The sequence below is a fragment of the Amblyraja radiata genome, chromosome 14 (genome assembly GCF_010909765.2).
Source record: "Amblyraja radiata isolate CabotCenter1 chromosome 14, sAmbRad1.1.pri, whole genome shotgun sequence".
NCBI lineage: Eukaryota > Metazoa > Chordata > Chondrichthyes > Rajiformes > Rajidae > Amblyraja > Amblyraja radiata.
Window position 1 is genome coordinate 46,688,295 of NC_045969.1, and position 19,676 is coordinate 46,707,970.

The following is a 19,676-nucleotide window of genomic DNA, read 5'->3' on the forward strand; positions in this document are numbered from 1 at the left end:
ATGCTGTCTAATCTGCAGAGTGTTTCCTGCATAGTATGCTTTTATTTTAGGTTTCCAGGTTCACTCATAGTTTGCTTTTCATTTAACTTGCAGAGGACCTCTCTAAGCAGATCCCATGTGGAGCTTGGGCCTTACTTTGGTCAGAGGCTTTAATTCTCAGCTCTCCCTCAGGCCAACCACTTACCCCTAACCTCCCTCCGAACCATGGGAGCAACCAATACTACCCACAGCTCACAATCTGCACCACTCCACATCCTGACCTACCCACACAGCCACTTGGATTATAGACCCTCAATTAGTGATCCCATCTTCTAAATGCCAATCGATGGGATGGGAGGGAGAGTCATTAACTTGAGAAGAATATTTTCCCATCAGTTATTATATTGCTGGAACAAAGTCTGAATTGATGCAAATCTAGGGAGGTATACCTGCATTAGGGTGGCACAAAGTCTGACATTTGATGACACTTTGTAATGAAAAATGTAACAAATTTTGAACCAAAGATAAAATGAGATCAAAATGTCATAGACTTGCCATTATTTTATGTGGGCATTGAGAAATTCTATCGGTACTGCCATACTTGTTTGGGTTCTAATAAAATATATTAAAAAACTAAGTTATAACTTTAGTTATGAAAGTGTTACCACACATCTGTATCTCTTTAAGATAATTTTATTTAATTACAGCTGGTCATTAACTACTTGAACATCTGTTGTATAAATCTTCATTTGCTCCTTGTAAAATTGCTATAAATGACGTAATTTATTCCACATACAATAGGGAAACATTTCCCAGAGGGTGACTGTTTCCGATGATCGTGATCCTTTCCGATTTCGCCATATGATTCCCACACAAGCTTTGCAAATTCGATCAGTAACCTCTACAGGTACAAATGTTTAATTTTTATCTTAATACACAATTAATAAGACAGTTGAAATGGGTCTCCATGTTGGGAAATGAGCTTCCACAAAACCAGTTTAGCCTTTAATATCCTTTGGTAGAGTGCTGGATTATTGTGCAAACATTTATTGTGGATGACATTTGCATTTGTTAATTTAGATTGTATCGCCAGGTCTCTTAAGTTTCCACTAATTGATACTAATTAAATTTACAAGGAAAACTTTGAGAAAACATATTCGTCCCTGCAGAGTTTATCTTTTATTGACATTGTAGAACATTGTAGAGGTATGTTTCCATTACAGAGATAAAGTGGAAACAATTAATTATTAAATCTTAAGATTATCTTATAGAACATAGAACGCACAGCATGTGAACAAGCTCTTCAGTACACATTGTCTGTGCTGAACATAATGTCAAGTTAAACTAATCTCATCTGCCTGCACATGATCCAAATCCCTCCATTCTCTCCATGTTCCTCTTAATCATGTTATATTGTAGGGATTATTTTTGCTCACTCTAACTTAATTTTCACATGCAGGAATTCTTAATAGGAGTACTGACTCTCCATATTCTTACAAGTGTTCCACCTGCTTTGGTTGGTATTAAAGTAAAACCTTTTTTTAATAAGCGGTGAACCTTGACAAGTATTTCAGCTAAACTTTTTCAAATGTCCCAATGTTATAGCAGCTGTTATGATCAAAATATGTTGTTCAACTCTTGCACTGTTTTAGGACAGCGGAACGGCACAGCTTGTAGAGCAGTTGCCTCAAAAGTTCTTGCAACATGCCAATTGGTAGGTTAATTTGCCATTCCAAATTGCTCCTAGTATGTAGGTAAATGGTGGAATCTAACAGGAGTTGATGAGAATGTGGGGGTATGAAATGGGATTAATATGGGATTAGTTTTATTTGGCAGAAGGAACTGCAGATGCTGGTTTAAATCAAAGATATACAGCGTTTTGTACAGCTGTAGCATGGTAGCCTATCACTTATACTCAGCATTCTGGCTAATGAAGGCACGCATGCCGTGTGCCTTCCTCACTACTCTGTCTACTTGTGCCCCAGTTTTCAGGGAACTAAGTGCTTGTACCCCCGTCGTTTCTCTGTTCAACAACACGCCCCAGGATCCTGCCATTCACTGTTTTGTCCTGGCCTTGTTTAAGTTCCAAAAAGACATCACTTCGCACTTGTCCAAGTTAAATTCCATCTGCCATTTTGTTGCCTACTTTCCCCGTTGATCTATATCCTACTGTAAACCTTCTTCTAAATCCACCAGATTAGTAGTTTAGTGTCATCTGCAAATTTACCAACCATGCCATATAAATCATTGATGTATATAAAAAACAAAGAGAACCCAGCACCGATCCCTGTGGCACACCACTGCTCAGAGGCCTCCGATCTGTAAAATAATTCTCCACTCCCAACCTGAGCCTCCTCCCACCAAGAAAATTTTGCAACAGGATTTAATGGCCTGTAGGAAGACTGAATGGCAGAAGAATAGAATTGAAGTGATTGTTTTGAACTATGTTCCAATAATTGTATCAACTACGGCTGATTGGATGGAGAAAACTGATAATTAAATTGCACACCCTCTGGTGGCAATGTAAGGAAATAATTAATATTTTTATAGCTTTGGTAGAATAAATACTTATTTGTTAACTATATTCTTTACCTATATAATAGTATAGAACATTAATTATTTCAAGATCCGAACTGGTTTAATATACTTTCTCATCTATAATGAACTTGTTACAAAATGCATCCTAAGCACTTGGTTATGTACTCAAGCGCCCATGTGTAATGTTTGACCACTTTTTTTGACTGAATCTTATTTGTGAATTCTTATAGATTTCTAAAATCCATTGATCAAAGCTCTATTGAAATGAACCTCAAATATACCGATGAATATACAGTAAAACTGCATTCATCCAGCACGCTTCGGACTATGGTGATGCTGGATTGTCAAATTTCCTAGTGCATTGGTTGTTAGGAAAATCTTACAGATTAATGAATATTAATATATTTAATTTCAGATGTTACATAGTAGATTAATACATTTTCCAGTGAGCCTGATATGGTTAACCAGAATGTGCAAATAGGACCCCATGGGTTTATACAGAATGCAGGAACTGAAGCCACAATGTATCAAAGGGAGTGTAGGAACTGTGGCCCCTCGTGTGCTAAATTAAGAGTGGGAACTGGAGCTCATTTTACTAAAGGGAAGAGGGAATAAACATCCCGTGAGCCAGCTGCCAAACATCAATATTTCCGAAGAAACGGATAGTGGATTATCAGAATGTTACTGTATTGTGCACTCACAGAGCATAAGGATAGAAAACTCTGGTGTAGAATTCCCAAGATGCCTAAACCTAATACTGAGACTATACACCCAAGTTCTAAACTCTCCAGTCAGGATAGATACCAAAGATAGTCACAAAACGCTGGAGTAACTCAGCAGGACAGGCTGCATCTCTAGATAGAAGGAATGGGTGACGGCTTCTGAAGACTTTGAAGAAGGGTCTCGACCCGAAACATCACCCATTCCTTCTACAACAACAGGAAATACTTCTACAACATCCTGTACCCATATCTTCGGTGTAAATTTCCTTCCAACACAGGATAGATACCACTTACTCATACTTCAGTCATTTACAAATATAGTGTGATTATTGTCTGGATCTCCTACAGACATTAAAATTAATGGATGAAGGAAGAAAGCTCAGTTGTAGATGTGACATTTCATTTCATAAAAATCTACCAAATCTGCGGCCAACATGACACCATATTGAGAATAGGTAGGTGTGGTTGAAATGAGTTGGAAAACACTGTTTGATTTAATCATTATTTTTTGTGAGTAGATTATTACCTAACAATTCGTTACGGCACATTTGTTATTGTATTCAAATCCCTTAAGGATTTTTCATTCTTGAGCTTCTTCTAGGCTTGCATCCCAGCTAAGCCTCTGATCCTTGTTGTCCATGCTTGCAGCCTCATGCTGCTCCATCATTCATGACAGATTCTCTCAGATGTGTTTGTTTACGATTCGGAATTCCTTAACACTTGACTCCAGCTTAAAAGGTCCCCTTTAAACTAATTTCTGCGACTCAAACTGGGACACAGGATCTTCACTTTTCAGATTGTCTTCTTTGTGAAACTTCTTCGATGGAATACCACACTGAAAGATCTACAAATGCAAATTGCTATCGTTTTCATCTAGTTTTTCACAAGAAATGAACTCGATGACAAGCCACTGAGTAAGGCTGCATTCATAAAGTAGGTGGGAAAGGATTAACTCGACCTGATCCGCTGGAAATTCTACCACATCCTGTGCCTCATACAATAGGGCAATGAGTAATATTTCACTGAATGATGATGCTGAACTTAAAAGGATTAAATCCAAGTAGGTTGATAGCAAATCATTGATTTTCCTGAACAAATACTTTGCCATGTTTCAGAGAATCAGGAGAATTTAATTGTTATATCCTCAGAAAACAGAATAAAATTCTTACTTGCAGCAGGAATACATGAACAAAGAGGTTTAAACACTCAGATGGGTATTGGATGCTGACATTGCACAGGCACAGAAGCAAGCTTGAGAATTTTTGCTAATGTGTAATTATGTGAACAAGATTTAAAATGATTAAATCCCATCGTCATTGCGGTTTAAACATTATTTTGTATTGTCCTCTATGTCTGTGAAATTGTATAAAGCTGAGTACCTCCTTCATATGTATAATTCATTATCCTGTGCCTTGATGTGCTTTTATTTGTAGATGCAGAGACTGACTGTGTCTTCGAAGTTGTTCACACTAAATCTGAATCAGAAGGAAGACCAGAGACAACCTTTCACTTCTGCAGCAGGTAGCTATTTACCTAACACCCGATTTGTAGTATGTGCCTAGAATATAGATTTGATTTTTAATTGTCTTCATGAAATTTACACTGTTCTGGAAATTTTCAGTACTCCTGAGAACAAGCGGGATTTTACCAAAGCGGTTCAGTCTATTCTTCGTGATAAACAGCGAAGGCAGCTTCTCAAAACTGAAAGCTTGCCTCAATCTCAACAATACATGCCTTTTGGAGGAAAACGACTATGTGCACTAAAGGGAGCAAGACCAGTTGTGGACCGAGCTGGTAAGCATTCCAGGGTATCTAGCAAGATAAACATTATTAGTAATGCCACATGGCACAGGTGTTCTTTTCGTGTTGGTGCATTATTCTGTATTTATGAAATTACTTTGGAATGTATCTTTATTCCTTAACTATGCACCTCCTGTCACAAACTTATGATACTTTTCTCACGGTTTGTCTTTCTTAGATATTTTATATTGTGACATATACCTTAAAAACACGTAGATAAAACACAAATTGCAGCATTTGACAACAGGATCAAATGCCTAAACTCAAAGGTGATTGTGAAACAGTTCAATGAATTTGCAAAAGAACATGATGAAAATGTGTTTAATGAAACTGCATTCAAAAGCAAAATACTACATATACTGATAATCTGAATTTAAATGCTGGAACTGCTGAGCAGGTCAGACATTATCTGTGCCTGCACATACTTTGTTCAGATTAAGAGGGCTGACAAGCTATCTCTCTGCACCTGATATTTGTAACTTTTTTTAAATATTTAGACTCTAGAGATAAAGTTTTAAAAATATAGTGAAAATATATTACGATATTAACATAATTAAAATGTTGAAATGAACTAATAAAGTAATTCAAACTCATGAAGAAGAAACTGCAGATGCTGAAATTTTGAGCAAAAAACAAACTGTTAAAGGTTCTCAGAGGGTCAGGCTGCAGCTGTATTTGGGAAATGGGCAGACAATGGTTTGGGTTAAAATGTTCAATCTGAAGAGGAGACCCAACCCAAAACATAGTAGGTCCATTTCCTTCCACAGATGCTGCCTGACCCGCTGAGTTCCTCCAGCACTTGGCTTTTTAAATTCTCGCACTTCAGTTTGTCCTTAGGGTGATGACCCCTAACCTGAATGGGTCACCATTGATTTTGCACCTTTTCAGCACAAGGCTGAGGGCAGGATGGAAAATGCATCTTTGCTCTCTGTTAGTTACATCCCTACTCTGGCGCTGGAGTCATTGGTGAAGCCAGTGGTGTGGCAGGTGTCAGATGCAGGTAGTGCTCATGTTGAACTTCTCCCTTTCAGTAAATATCCACAAAGGTTGGAGAAGCACTGAGGCTCAAACACTTGATAGCTGCTGGATCCCAACAGAAGTACCATCTGCCAGACAGCATGATTCAGGCCAATATCTGATCTTTACAAAATCTGTTGTGCTGAAATGACATTTGGATGAACACTTAGTCATTACCTCTGGTACTTTTTTATTGACATCATTACTCCATATATTTTACATGAGTTAACATTGTCCTACATGTACAATGATGTCTGAATACACAAAATGATCATCAGCATTATAGTCAAGAGAAAACCATTGCTTTGTTCAATTCTAAGGACAACTAACATTTAGGACAAACAGCGCATTTTCAGTTCTGCTTCTGATAAACCATTGCAGCATCTAATTCTAAGCATTCTTATCCCTTTTTAAGTTTCAGTACCTTCCAGAAGCCTTGGTAAAAAAAGACTATCCAGGAACAGATTCACAATTGATGCAGATGACCTGTTTGGACGCAGCCAAAATAATGCGACTTTGCAGTCATCGGTGACCAGCAACGACACTGATCGCTGGGTGGAGGAGCAGTTTGATCTTGCCAAGTATGAGGAACAGGGAGACGTTAAAGAGACCGATATTCTGAGTGACGATGATGAGTATTGCCAGTCGGTGAAAAGTTTGTCATTGTCAAAAGATTTACAAGAGCAGCTAAAAGCAATCAGCTTCACAAAAGATGGACATAACGAGAATGACAAACTATCCACGAATAGGACACCAGACAGCTCACCATCAAAGATGAGATTTGCTATGAAGCAAAGACCTGCAGCTGGAGCTAATGGCATTGTGGAAAACAATGTAGCAGAAGTAATCTGGGTAAAACGTGAAGACTTCAATTCAATAAAAAAAGAAAATGATGAAAACTAAGATGCAGACATGTTTCTTCACGTATGACCAACAGGCACATTTAGTGCTGATTCATCATGACATATTAATTACCATGGAGATGATTCCTTTGAATATTTCGATGGATATACACATGGAGGTAGTTGGAATAATTCAGAAGCCATACTTCCATCCACCTGTATTAAGAATTATATGATTGAACAGACAAAATGATGAACAATTTTTTGACTTCATTCTACACTCCTACAATTTCCTGTACAAAGGGCTTTAATGTATGATATTTATTATCGTGGCAGTGCAAAAATATAATTTCATTTTTAGTTTATAGTATGGGTGTTTCACTCAACAAAGCTACTATATCTGTCACAAAATTACTTTGTACCTTTTACAGAAAACTGTGGATTTCATTTATCTCTTTGGGAAATATTATCTGTGCAGAATATGGCAAAATATGGTTACCAATTTGTAATCATGCAGCTTCCACATTGGTGTGAATCAGGTGTTTATATGAACAAATGAAGAGCAGCAGGCTTCGAATAATTAACTTTTACAAACTACCATAGAGAATCATTCTACTACCAATATGTCCAATGGTACTTATATTATTGCTGTATTCATATTTGTACATATTTTCAGGCTTTAATGCGCACATCAGAAGTTGCCTAATATATTTCTTTTGTAAGCTGGAAGAAATTCTATTTTTATGTTTTTAGGTTCATTGACTTTATGAATTGTAAATGCTCCTCAAACATAATAAAACACATGAAACTAGGAATTCCTTATGCCATTTTGAGTGTTTACTGAACTAGGTTTGCAGATAAATATATTTGAATGTATTCTGAATAATTGTTTTATTGATTTTAGTATGACGTGTAATGTATGTAATGAATACATTAGTTATGTTGCAAAACTTACCTTCAGCGGCGCTGCAGTTCTGCCGCTGCCCGTGTGCGCGACTTTGGCGCCTTTGAGAGGGGGGCAGGTTTAAAACGCGATTTTCTCGAGGGTTTTGAAATCGAAGTTGTTCAGCCTGCTTATTTGCCGATGAAAAATCGCTGCGAGGTTCGTTCGCTGCAGCTATTTTTAAACTAAATAGGGTGATTTAATTGTTATAGTAGATTAAAAATCATCCTCTAAAGTCGCGAACGCCGACAACGGGACGGATCTCATGTAGGGGACAAGGCAAGGTAGGTTGTTTATTTTTACATTTAAAAGTGCTTCTTAAGATCCCTTTATACAAAATGTTATGTTGTGAGTAGCTGACTTGGGGGCCCATTCAATCCCGCAGTATCTTTCATGCCGACATGGGCTTCAAATCCACCGCAATGGCAACGTTCCAAACCATCGCGTTCCAGAAAATCACACTCGCAAGCTGATTTAAATGGCCATTAATTTACAGCAATTGAACACTAAATTCCTTCCATTTGGCCTATAAATTAATGTCAATGAGATTTAAAAATCATGTTTTATTGTGAATTCTTGTGTGAATGTTCTTTGGACACTTAGGCTATTTAAAAATGTTAATCTTTCCTTAAGAAATAGATAGATGTTTAGATCTAGTAATTGAATTTTGGAATTAGCTACAATTGGGTAACTAACTAATTATATGCTTTAATTTCAGGTCATCCAAGTAAGATTGTTTAATATCTGTTTCAGAATGCTTCAATCTATAACAACCGAAAATTTATTTCAGTTATCTTAATTTTTAATAAAGTTTTGGCCATTTGACTGTTCTTGATCACAGCTTTTGTGTTAAGTCAATGGAAAATCAATAGGGAACAAGATGCTAATTTCCGAGTATGAAAATGGCCATAACATTTTTAATACTGAAGATATGAAAGTGAATTAGGTGTCAAATTAAATTTATTTTTATGCTTTATCTGATGGGATAAATTGCAGACTTAATTTTTAAAATCTCAAAATTTTGTAACATTGCTAAATACATGAATTATGTTTTTTTAGCGAATTGACCATCAGTTCCCTTTGCGGAGAATGCCAAGACATTATTAAAAATATTGAGAATGGCAAGAGATTCTTATGCCCCTGCCCCACTTAGGAAACCTGAACGGAAACTTTGTGCCCCACCCAAGGTTTCCGTGCGGTTCCCAGAGGTTTTTGTCAGTCTCCCTACCTGCTTCCACTACCTGCAACCACCTGCAACCTCCGGGAACTACACGGAAACCTTGGGTGGGGCGCAAATTCTCCAGAGGTTTCCGTTCAGGTTTCCTAAGTGGGACAGTGGCATAACTGTATCAGGAGCAAGAGGATAGCCATGGAAAGAGTGGATCCCATTAGGGAACGAGCAGTTAATCTATAGTGGAGACAGGCGATGTGGTGGCATCCTACATTAATATTTCTCATCTGTATTCACCAAGGAGAGGGACGGAAGATAGTGAGTTCCGGCACGGGTACATAAATAATCTGAAGCAGGTCAGTATTGAGAAGGAAGAGTGTGAGAAGCCATAGGCTGTCTCAGAGTTAATGAAGCCTCAGGGCTAAATGAGATCTATCCCAGGTTGCTATGGAAAGCAAGGATGGGGATAGCTAGAGCCCTGAGGGTCATTTTTTCATATTTGTAGGGGATGTGTCAGAAGACTTGAGGATAGTGGAATAAAGATCAAGCTCCCACAAAGTGATTAGAATCCATAGTCTTTTATTAGCAACTCTGCAGAGGTAACTCAAAGAGCTTTCATCTCAGCATGCATAACTAGTCTAACAGAGAGAGAGAGAGAGAGAGAGCGCTCTCTAATAAGCCTGTGGGTGGAGCCACAGTATGAGTGACACTAATCTACATCCTCTTAAAGAATTAAATGCAAATAAAAAACTACTGAGTACTACCAAGAATGAAAACAGATGTATACTGCTGACTATATAAAGCATACATAGTATATGGCAATAAACTGGAGGAAGTTCAAACATAGCTCGGGTACTTTAAGGTGGGCTTACAAACACGACCAACACGTGAACGGTATAGGCCATCCGCCACAGGGGCTACAATCGATGGTGAAATAGGTGTCGGAGAATGAAACGGCATTCTCGGTGACGAAACAGGAGACTTTGGCACAGGCGCAGGTGGCGTAGCCATTGGCAAAGTAACCGTTTCAGAAACAGGTTGTCGTGCTGGTGCCGGCGGGCTGATGCCGCTGGATGTGGATGGAAGTACACTTGTGCGGTCAGGATAGTATGGAGGTGGTGCTGGCTCATTCACAGGCAGGATATGTTGCCTATTACGTCTGTAGGTGCCGCCATCGGCATTGACCAAGTATGAACGTGGCTCAGAGGCAGTTCCAGAAATTACGCCGATGCGGTCATGACCTTGTCGGTTTGCCACTTTCCCCTCGGTTAATGGTGGAAGCGGTCTGCTCGTTTCGTCATACTACCCTTTCTGAATGTCGCGCTTTTGTTGTAGCCTGGACTGGACCTCTGATGGTGGGACCACCTGCGGGACTAGTGCCTGATTTGCCACAGGCAATGTGGCTCGGGTCTGCCTTGACAACAGACGCTGAGCAGGTGAACCCAAGATACGGTCGCGGGAGATGTTGCGCAGGTTGAGCATGTCCAGGTACACATCTGATTTTGCTGTGTGGGATCGTTCCATTAATTGTTTGGCACTCCTGATGGCACGTTCAGCCAGCCCATTCAACTGAGGATATTCAGGGCTGCTGGTGATATGACGAAAACCCCAGCGTGTAGCAAAGTCTTTGAAGTGCTGACTGGTAAATTGACTGCCAGATAATAGTTGACAAGGAGATCCATGGTCTGAGAAATGGCGAGCCAGCTTTAGAACTACCCCGTGGGAAGTGGGGCCTCTAAGAAGATCAATGTCAAACCAACCAGAATACGAGTCGACAAGAAACAGGTACTGCTTGCCATGCCACTCAAATATGTCAGTTGCCACTGTAGACCAGGGGAGGGCAGGAACCGGGTGTGAGAGAAGTGGTTGCTTTTGTTGATGTGGTGCCAAACTGTTGCACACTGCACAGGATTCCACTTTCTCGTGAATGTAATCAGTCATATCAGGCCAGTAAAACATGTTTTTTGCTCGTAAGACAGTTGCTTCGGCGCCTGGGTGTCCCACATGGAGAACGTCAAAATACTTGCTGTGTAGAGAGGCAGGGACTACAGCCTTGTGGCCTTTTACGATAATGCCATCTTATAGTACTAATTCATCACGGACAGCAAAGAAAGGCCGAACTGGAAGTGGTAGATTGTATTGCTTGTCAGGCCAGCCGCGCTTAATGATGGAGGAGAGCGAACATAAGGTATCGTCAGTAGCAATGTGGGCTACCGGGTCCTCCAAACAGGATGAGGGAATAAAGGAAACAGTCATTACCACAAAAGCGTCATCTGGTGAGGGCGGACCCTCGCAGGTCTTTCGAGGAGCACGCGAGAGGGTGTCAGCCAGGTGCATGTCCTTGCCACTTTGTAGGTCAAAACAACGTCATGCTCCTGAAGCTGGAGTAACATCCGTTGGAGGCGTCCAGGAGAGGCATGTATCGGTTTGTTCAAGATACTGAGCAGGGGTTGGTGGTCAGTTTCAATCGTGACCGTATTTCCAAAGATAACGTCATTAAACTTCTTGCATGCGAAAACGACCGCTAGCAGCTTCTTTTCAATCTGGGCGTAGCGTTGTTCCGTGTCAGTCATGGTGCGCGAAACAAAAGCGACAGGCCTGTTGCTGTTACCATCATCTTGGAGACAGGCTGCCCCAAAACCATAATGTGAGGCGTCACAAGTCGGTGTGACTGGTAATTTAGAATTAAAGTAGGCGAGAGTGGGGGCACAAGACATCTGCTGTTTAAGAGAGTCAAACGCCCTCTGCTGTTGCTCATGCCACGCCCAAACAGTGTCCTTGTGGGTCAGCTGGCGTAGTGGGGCTGATATTTCACTGAAGTTAGGAATACATTTTGCCAAGTAGTTTACCATGCCAAGGAATCTCTAGGCTGAGCACGTCTGTGGGTGCTGGTAACTCGTTAATACTAATGGTTTTCAATGGATCAGCTTTGAAGCCGTCTTTAATGAATACATGGCCTACGTAGTTCACCTCACTCTTAATTTGCACTTTTGAGGGTTTAACGAGGATATCATCAACAACGATGGGGTTTAATGATTTCTTTGGCCCGGCCCAGAACCTTTTTAACATTTGCGTTGTGTTCTTGAATAGTTCGTCCAGCAACGAGGATATCATCAACAATGATGGAGCATGGGTAGCCTGCAAACAATTGTTCCACATCGCGTTGAAATACTTCACTAGCAGAGCTTATGCCGATTGGAAATTTGTACCTCCCGAAGGGTGTGCTGGTAGTTAACTTGGAGGAGTTGTGTTCCAGAGCAATCTGCCAGAATGAACTCTTGGCATCTAGTCCTGTGAATACAGTCGCTTCACCCAGCTGCGCTGCAATCTCTTCCACTGTGCGCATGGGATAGTGTGGTCGCTTAATGGCTGTGTTTAAATCCTTAGGATTGATGCAAATCCGTCTTTCATCCTTATTCTTTTTCGTTGCTACGACCAAGGTCGAGACCCAATCTGAGGAGTCAGCGATGAGGGCGATCACACCCATAGTCACCATTCTATCGAGTTCACCTTGTACACGGTCCCGCATAGCATGGGGAATCCAGTGTGCCGGATGGACAACTGGGAGTACCTCGGGGTTAGTTGTGATTCTGTACTTGACAGGCAACCTGCCCAGCTTGTCGTCAAACAGACTTTTGTATTGTGTCAGGATTTGTTGAGTGAAGCCACATGTTGTAGACAGTTGACAAACAGATGCACTGAAGGTGACCAGACCCAGTTCGTTACAAGCCTTAATGCCCAGCAAAGAAAGCACATTTTCTTGAACAATAAAGAAGCTCAGGCTGTGGACACGTGAATCAAGACAGCATCGTAGCTCGACTTGACTGATAGGGTGCACTGCGCCTCCTGCAAATGGAAGTAGGATGGCAGCCATGTGATTGATGGTCTCTTTTTTTCGAATCCTTTTGAGTTCAGATAAGGATAATACATTACAGCGAGCCCCAGTGTCTAGTTTCACAAAAACATTATTTCCGTTAATGAGGAGAGCGACCCTGGGATATTGATGTTTATGAGACAAGTCAGACAAAGAATGTACGTTCATATCAAGATCCTCGTTAGCAGACAGTATGTCCTCGTTAGCTTGAACAGCACGAGTGGGAGCTCTTCTGACACCATGTTGAATAAAGATCAAGCTCACACAAAGTGATTAGAATCCATAGTCTTTTATTAGCAACCCTGCAGAGGTAACTCAAAGAGCTTTCATCTCAGCATGCAAAACTAGTCTAACCGAGAGAGAAAGAGAGAGAGCTCTCTAATAAACCTGTGGGCTGAGCCACAGTATGAGTGACATAAATCTACAGATAACAAATGTTATTCCTTTACTTACGAAGGGCAGTAGAGATAATCCAGATGGCTGGTGATCGGAAAATTATTTGTAAAGATCCTAATAAATAAGACATATTTGCTAAGGCAGTGGTTGATTAGTGGATAGTCAACATGGCTTTGTAGGGGAGAAATCTGGCCTGATTCATTTGATTGAGTTTTTTGAAGAGGTAACTGAGAAGATTGATGAAGGAAGAGTGGGAGTCATTGTCTTTACGGGCTTTAATAAGGCATTTGACAAGGTCTTTGGTGTTTTGGTTAAGGAGGTGAAGGCACGTGAAATCCAAAGGAAGCTGGCTAATTGGATCCAAAAGTGGCTTGGTGATAGGAGGCAAAGGTTGACTAAAAATCTGTGAGCAGTGGTTTACCGCACTGGGACCCTTATTTTTGTGATTTTATATTAACAAACGGGATGTGAATGTAGGAGGCATAACTAGTTTGCTGAAGGTTGCTGGAGTTGTGGACAGTGAGGTAGGTTGTCTAAGTCTGGAGCAGGATATAGATCAGATGGAAAGTTGGGCTGAACTTTGGAATTTAATCCCTACAAGTGCGAGGTGATGCATTTTGGAAAGTCAAATAGAGATAGGACATATACAGTAAATTGTAGAGTACTAAGGAATGTCCGTGTACCAAGGATGTACCAAGGAACTTTGAGATTCAAGTCCATTATGACTTGAAAGTGGCAACTAGGATAGATAGGGTGACGAATAAAGCATATGGCATGCATTTCTTTATAGATTGCAGCATAGAATATAAATGTTGGGACATTATTTTGTAACTTTATGAAGCCTTGGTTAGCTCCCACTTGGAGGTATGCTGTTCTGGTCAACACACTATATGAAGCATGTGGTTATTCTGAAGAGAGAGCAGAAAAGACTATCACAACGTTTCCTCAATTAGTGGACATAACTTATGCGAAGCGATTGTTTGGCCTGGGTTTGCTTTCCCTGAACTGAAGGAGGCTGAGGGGTGATTTAATGGAGGTATACAAAAATGCCAAAGGTATGGATAGTCTTGATATTTTTAATGGTAGTGGTATCAAAAACAAGAGAGCGTGGGTTTAAGGTGAAAGTTTTAAAGGAGCTTTGAGAGGCAACTTTTGTTTTTACACGGAGTAGTCGATATTTAGAACGTTCTGCCAGAGTCAGGTACCATCACTATGTTTAAGAGACATTTAGGCACTTAATGGAAAAGGCATTGAAGGATATGAACCCATACATACAAACAAGTTTGGCGGAAAGACGCAAAGTGCTGGTGTAACTCAGCCGGTCAGGCAGCATCTCTGGAGAAAAAGGATAGGTGACAGTTTGGGTTCGGGCCCTTCTATCTTTTGTATGAACCAGCATCTGCAGTTCTTTCTTCAAACAAATTTGGGGAGATGGGCAAAAAAGACATAATAGGACATTGGGCCTGTTTCTCTGCAGCACAACTCTATGATAACAGTACTAGATATTTAGGTTTGCTACAAACCCACACTAAACACATAGGATACTGAAGATGGCACATGGCAAGCAAATTTGTGAGGAAATCACTGGAGTACTGACCATAATCTTGTACTATTCTTTGGCTGCATAGGTGGTGCCAGAGGACTGAAAAGTAATACAAATAAGTATAAGCCCAGCAAGTTCAGGCTAGTCAGTGGGCCACCTTTTTAAAACTCAGGATTGTTAGTCATCTGAAAGGAAGTGGGTTAACTGATCAAACCAGTATGGTTTTGTTCGGGACAGATTGTGTAACCAATAGGTCATTTGAGGGGCTGGTGCAGGGAGCAGAAATTTATATTTATAGACGACTGGAGTCTCTTCTGGGGTAGGGGTGACCTGTACAAAAGGGACGGGTTACATGTTAACTGGAGGGGGAACAACATTCTGGCAGGCAGGTTTGCTCGTGTTACACAGGTGGGTTTAAACTAAATAGCGGGGGGAGTTGACAATTGGGAGTATAAGGATGGAGTTAAAGGGGAAGAGAGTACAGGAAAAATTACAAAGGACACCCAAATTAATGTGATGGAAAGTTCAAGAAGGGATAAGAGAGTAAGGTCAGGTGAAATAGGAACTGGTGTGAGAGGGGAGATGAGTACCGAATTAAGTGTTAGATGTGAATGCGTGAAGTATAAGAAATAAAGTGGATGAGCTTGAGGCTCAGATAGAAATTGTTAAGTATGATGTTGTGGGAATTACAGAGACATGGCTGCAAGAGGATCGGAGCTGGGAACTGAATATTCAGGACTATATGTCCTATCGAAAAGACAGACAGGTGGGGTGGCTCTGTTGGTAAGGAATGAAATTCAGTCCCTTGCGAGGGGTGACATAGAATCAGAAGATGTAGAGTCATTGTGGATAGAACTGAGAAATTGTACGGGCAAAAAGACCCTGATAGGAGTTATCTATGGTCCCCCGAACAGTAGCCTAGAGATACGGTGCAAGTTGCATCAGGAGTTAAAATTAGCATGCAACAAGTTGAGTGTTGGAGCAAAGAGGTCCTTCTGCAGTTGTACAGGGCTCTGGTGAGACCACACCTGGAGTATTGTGTGCAGTTTTGGTCTCCTAATTTGAGGAAGGACATTCGTGATATTGAGGGAGTGCAGCGTAGGTTCAAAAGGTTAATTCCCGGGATGGCGGGACTGTCATATGATGAAAGAATAGAGCGACTGGGCTTGTACTCACTGGAATTTAGAAGGATGAAAGGGTATCTTGTAGAAACATATCAAATTATTAAGGGATTGGACACGCTAGATGCAGGAAACATGTTCCCGATGTTGGGGGAGTCCAGAACCAGGGGACACAGTTTAAGAATAAGGGGTAGGCCATTTAGAACTGAGATGAAGAAAAACTTTTTCACATAGAGAGTTGTAAATTTGTGGAATTCTCTGCCTCAGAAGGCAGTGGTTTACTGGATGTATTCAGAAGAGAGTTAGATAGAGCTCTTAAGGATAGCGGAATAAAGGGGTATGGGGAGAAGGAAGGAACGTGGATGATCAACCATCATCACATTGAATGGCGGTGCTGGCTCGAAGGGCCGAATTTGCCTACTCCTGCACCTATTGTTTATGTACCTATTTGATAAGGTCATCGATAGAGTTATGTAGTCATACATTTGTATATAGACTTTCAGAAAGCTTTTGATAAAGCTTTATCAGCCAAATCGAAGCACATGGCACTAAAGGTTGATAGTATGCATACAAAGTTTGCTGAGTAACAGGCAATAGACAAAAACACATTGTGAAATGTTTTTTAATGAGTAGATAGTGGTAATAGGCTGGTAGAATGGGCAGATGCCTGGCAAATCCAGTTGAATCAGGGAAATGTGAGGTGATTCTTTTTGTTGTAAGATTGAGGAGAACAAAATAGAGTGAAGGATACTTCTAAATGGAGTGCAGGAGAGGAGGGACATGAAGAATGTATACCGAAGTAATAAAAGTGGCATGGTCGGTTGAGAGAGTGGTTAATGGCACCTAGACGATTCTTGGCTTTATCAATATAAACAATTGTACAAGCTCAATTTGCTCTATTGTAACATAAGGGGTACATGAAGGCATGAAGATGTGTGAAAATGGTTCTCGAAATGAGGACCAGTTCCATGAAAAGACTGGCTGGCATTGTTTTCTTTGGAGATGAGAAGTTGAAGCAAGATTTGTAAAATGATGAAGAGTCTTAACAGATTGGATGGTCAAGGTGTCTTCCTCTGACTGGAGGATTAGATGTAACAGGTATAAAATAAAGAGGGCAACGTAATTACACAGCATATGGTTAGAATCTCAAAAGCTCGTGATGTGGTGGGGAGTAGGTTCCATTGTGTCCTTCAAAGAGAAAATCAATATTGGGAGAAAAAATTACAAGGCTTCAGAGATGGGGCTGGTAGTTGAAACTAGGTTTGGTCTAGTAGAAGGATGTAGTGAGCACGATGGGACAAATAATCTCCTTCTATGCTGTAAACCTGAGATCCAAGAAGAATTCTACTAGGAATATCACTTGTCTTCATTTCAAGAGCGCCTGTGGAAAGTATCTCTCAAGGGCACGTAAATAAAAGATTTTTAAAATGTATACTGTTGTTTAAATGTGCTATCCTATTCATTTCTGTACATGTAAGTATGCTTTTCTTGTAATACATGTGAACATTATAACCAGAGCCTCTGTTATCTTGTTTGCATTAGAGATACTGTTATTTCAACAGCAGGAAGTAATTTTGATGCCCTTGTGCATTTCTTGAAGGAATCTACCAAGGATCAACAGATATGCAGCTACAATCGATATACAGAAACAATCTTCAAGAAATGTGACTCCGGTTCATTGATATACAGCAACTATTCCATGGGTCTTTCATTTTCTACCTAAATCAGAGCCTTCCGTGTGCCAGGTAGTCAGCTGGTCATCCTGGTTGGGTCTGTTCTCGATGACAATATCTAACTTATTACCAACAAATATTAAAATGTGGCTGCTTTATGAAATTTGATAAGCCTCTGCCAAATCAATATGTAACACATTCAAACAGAACATGCCTTCCTACAATTTGCAGTCGTCTCATTGCCAGTGCTTGTTTGAAGCACTAAAACCATTCCTGGCTTTTGAGCTTGTTTCTCATTTCCACAAAATCAACTGGAGGTCAGCATCAATGGATAAACAGCAACAAATTCTACTTTCTAGAAAGTCTACAGCATGTTGCTCCAACACAGAATAGAACATTGATAGCATGGTCAACGCTCACTTTGTCAGAGTGGAATTGGTGAGGTTCAGAGAGGAAAGTTTGAAGCCACAAGACAGATGTTGGAAAATGATGCGCAAGGAGAATAGAAGAAGAGAATTTAAGATTGATAACCTATTTGTTAACCCACTCATGCAAATTCTACAATTCCCATATTATAACGGTAATTACATTTCCAAAATGTGTTTGCAAGAGACCTGGGCTACCCTGTGGTAATGAACGTTTTTATATATAATTGCAAATTACCCTTTTTTAATGAGAAGTAAATAATTGGTCATCGAAACCTCAATTGTATTGTTGCAAAAAGCAAAGATGAAATATTGTGGATGTGCTAAATATACAAGTGCTGAATATAATCAACAAATCGAATATCCTCCATGGAGACAGAAACTGAGTTAAATATTTAATTTTCTTTCCTGCCTTTCAATAATGTCAAAACAATCTTGTGCATCATCCTCACAATTTTTAAAGTCCCATAAACATTTTGATCTTTGGCTGTCAGGTTCTCTTGGGTAACAATGCACTATGTAACTTCTTGCCCACGTCCATGTTATTGACTAATTGCCTGGCAATTGCAACCTCAGCAGCCGGTTCTGAAAGGCAACCAACTGCACTCGCCCAGTGGAGTAGTGCAGTCTCAAGAATGGAAACTGCAATGATGGAGAAAGCTAGGGAGTGTTCCCAAGGACGCAGGGGAATCTAGACAGGCTGGCAGAGTGTAGTACTTGCAGGTGGCACGTTTTTGTGTGCAAACTGGCGGCATGGACCCTCCATGTACTTTGTCTACATGGCATTTCTGGCAGAAGATTATCAGGGAGAACTGTTTTTAGAAAAATATACCACATGAGACCAGTCTAAGTTGGCAATGCTTGCAAATTATTCGCCCTATTCGTTTGGGTAAAGGAAAAGTAGATGAAGTATGGAGCTTAGATGACCTCCCTAATACAGAAATGTGCAGCAAACTGATATGACAGAACTGCAGCAGCAGCCTGGACTTGTTCTGAAGCTATGAAGTTAAAACTGATCATGACCTCAACTTCCATGAGCAATGTTACTCAAGGACATGTGTGAGCCTGAATATGAGGTTGCAGGAGGTCAGAGACACAAGTAGGACAGTCTTGGAGAACTCTAGGCTTCATAGACTTTGCTGCTCAGTGAAAGCTAAGTATTAGCATCCAAAGCTGGATATTTTTACAGGCGATGAGCCTTTCTATGTCTCTTCCCACATGGTTCCTGTGGCATCCATGAAGCATCTGCACACCATCCAGCAGAAAAGGTGCTCGGGGATATTGGTCTTTATTGCAGGAAATTAGTTGATGATGCAAGATAGGCTTTGTCTTAAGTGTGAGCAGTGGGTAACAAGGAATGAGACTGTAGAATGTTATATCCGCACGGGCCCCAGCTATGCCTGCCTCTTTGTTTGATACGTTGAACAATCCCTGTTCCAAGTGTACACTGGCCCTATCCGCAAACTCAATCTCCGTTACATTGACGACTGCATCGGTGCTACCTCCTGCATCCATGCAGAACTCATGGACTTTAACTTCATGACCAATTTCCATCCTGCACTCAAATTTACTTGTACCATCTCTGACACCTCCCTAACCTTTCTTGATCTCACAGTCTGCAACACAGGAAAT

At 40.6% G+C, this 19,676-nt stretch overlaps 1 protein-coding gene across 4 annotated transcripts in view; it reads left to right on the top strand.

The window, feature by feature from the left end:
• The window catches only part of tiam1 (TIAM Rac1 associated GEF 1), a 238,734-nt gene extending 231,021 nt beyond the window's left edge, over nt 1–7,713 (top strand). For all 4 annotated transcript variants that reach the window (XM_033033228.1, XM_033033229.1, XM_033033230.1 and 1 more), the window contains 4 exons: nt 781–886; nt 4,673–4,760; nt 4,861–5,033; nt 6,472–7,713. In XM_033033228.1, the coding sequence (XP_032889119.1) occupies nt 781–886; nt 4,673–4,760; nt 4,861–5,033; nt 6,472–6,959 (855 nt within the window). In that variant the 3' untranslated portion in view covers nt 6,960–7,713. The remainder of the gene's footprint in view (nt 1–780; nt 887–4,672; nt 4,761–4,860; nt 5,034–6,471) is intronic.
• Nucleotides 7,714–19,676: the final 11,963 nt, after the last annotated feature.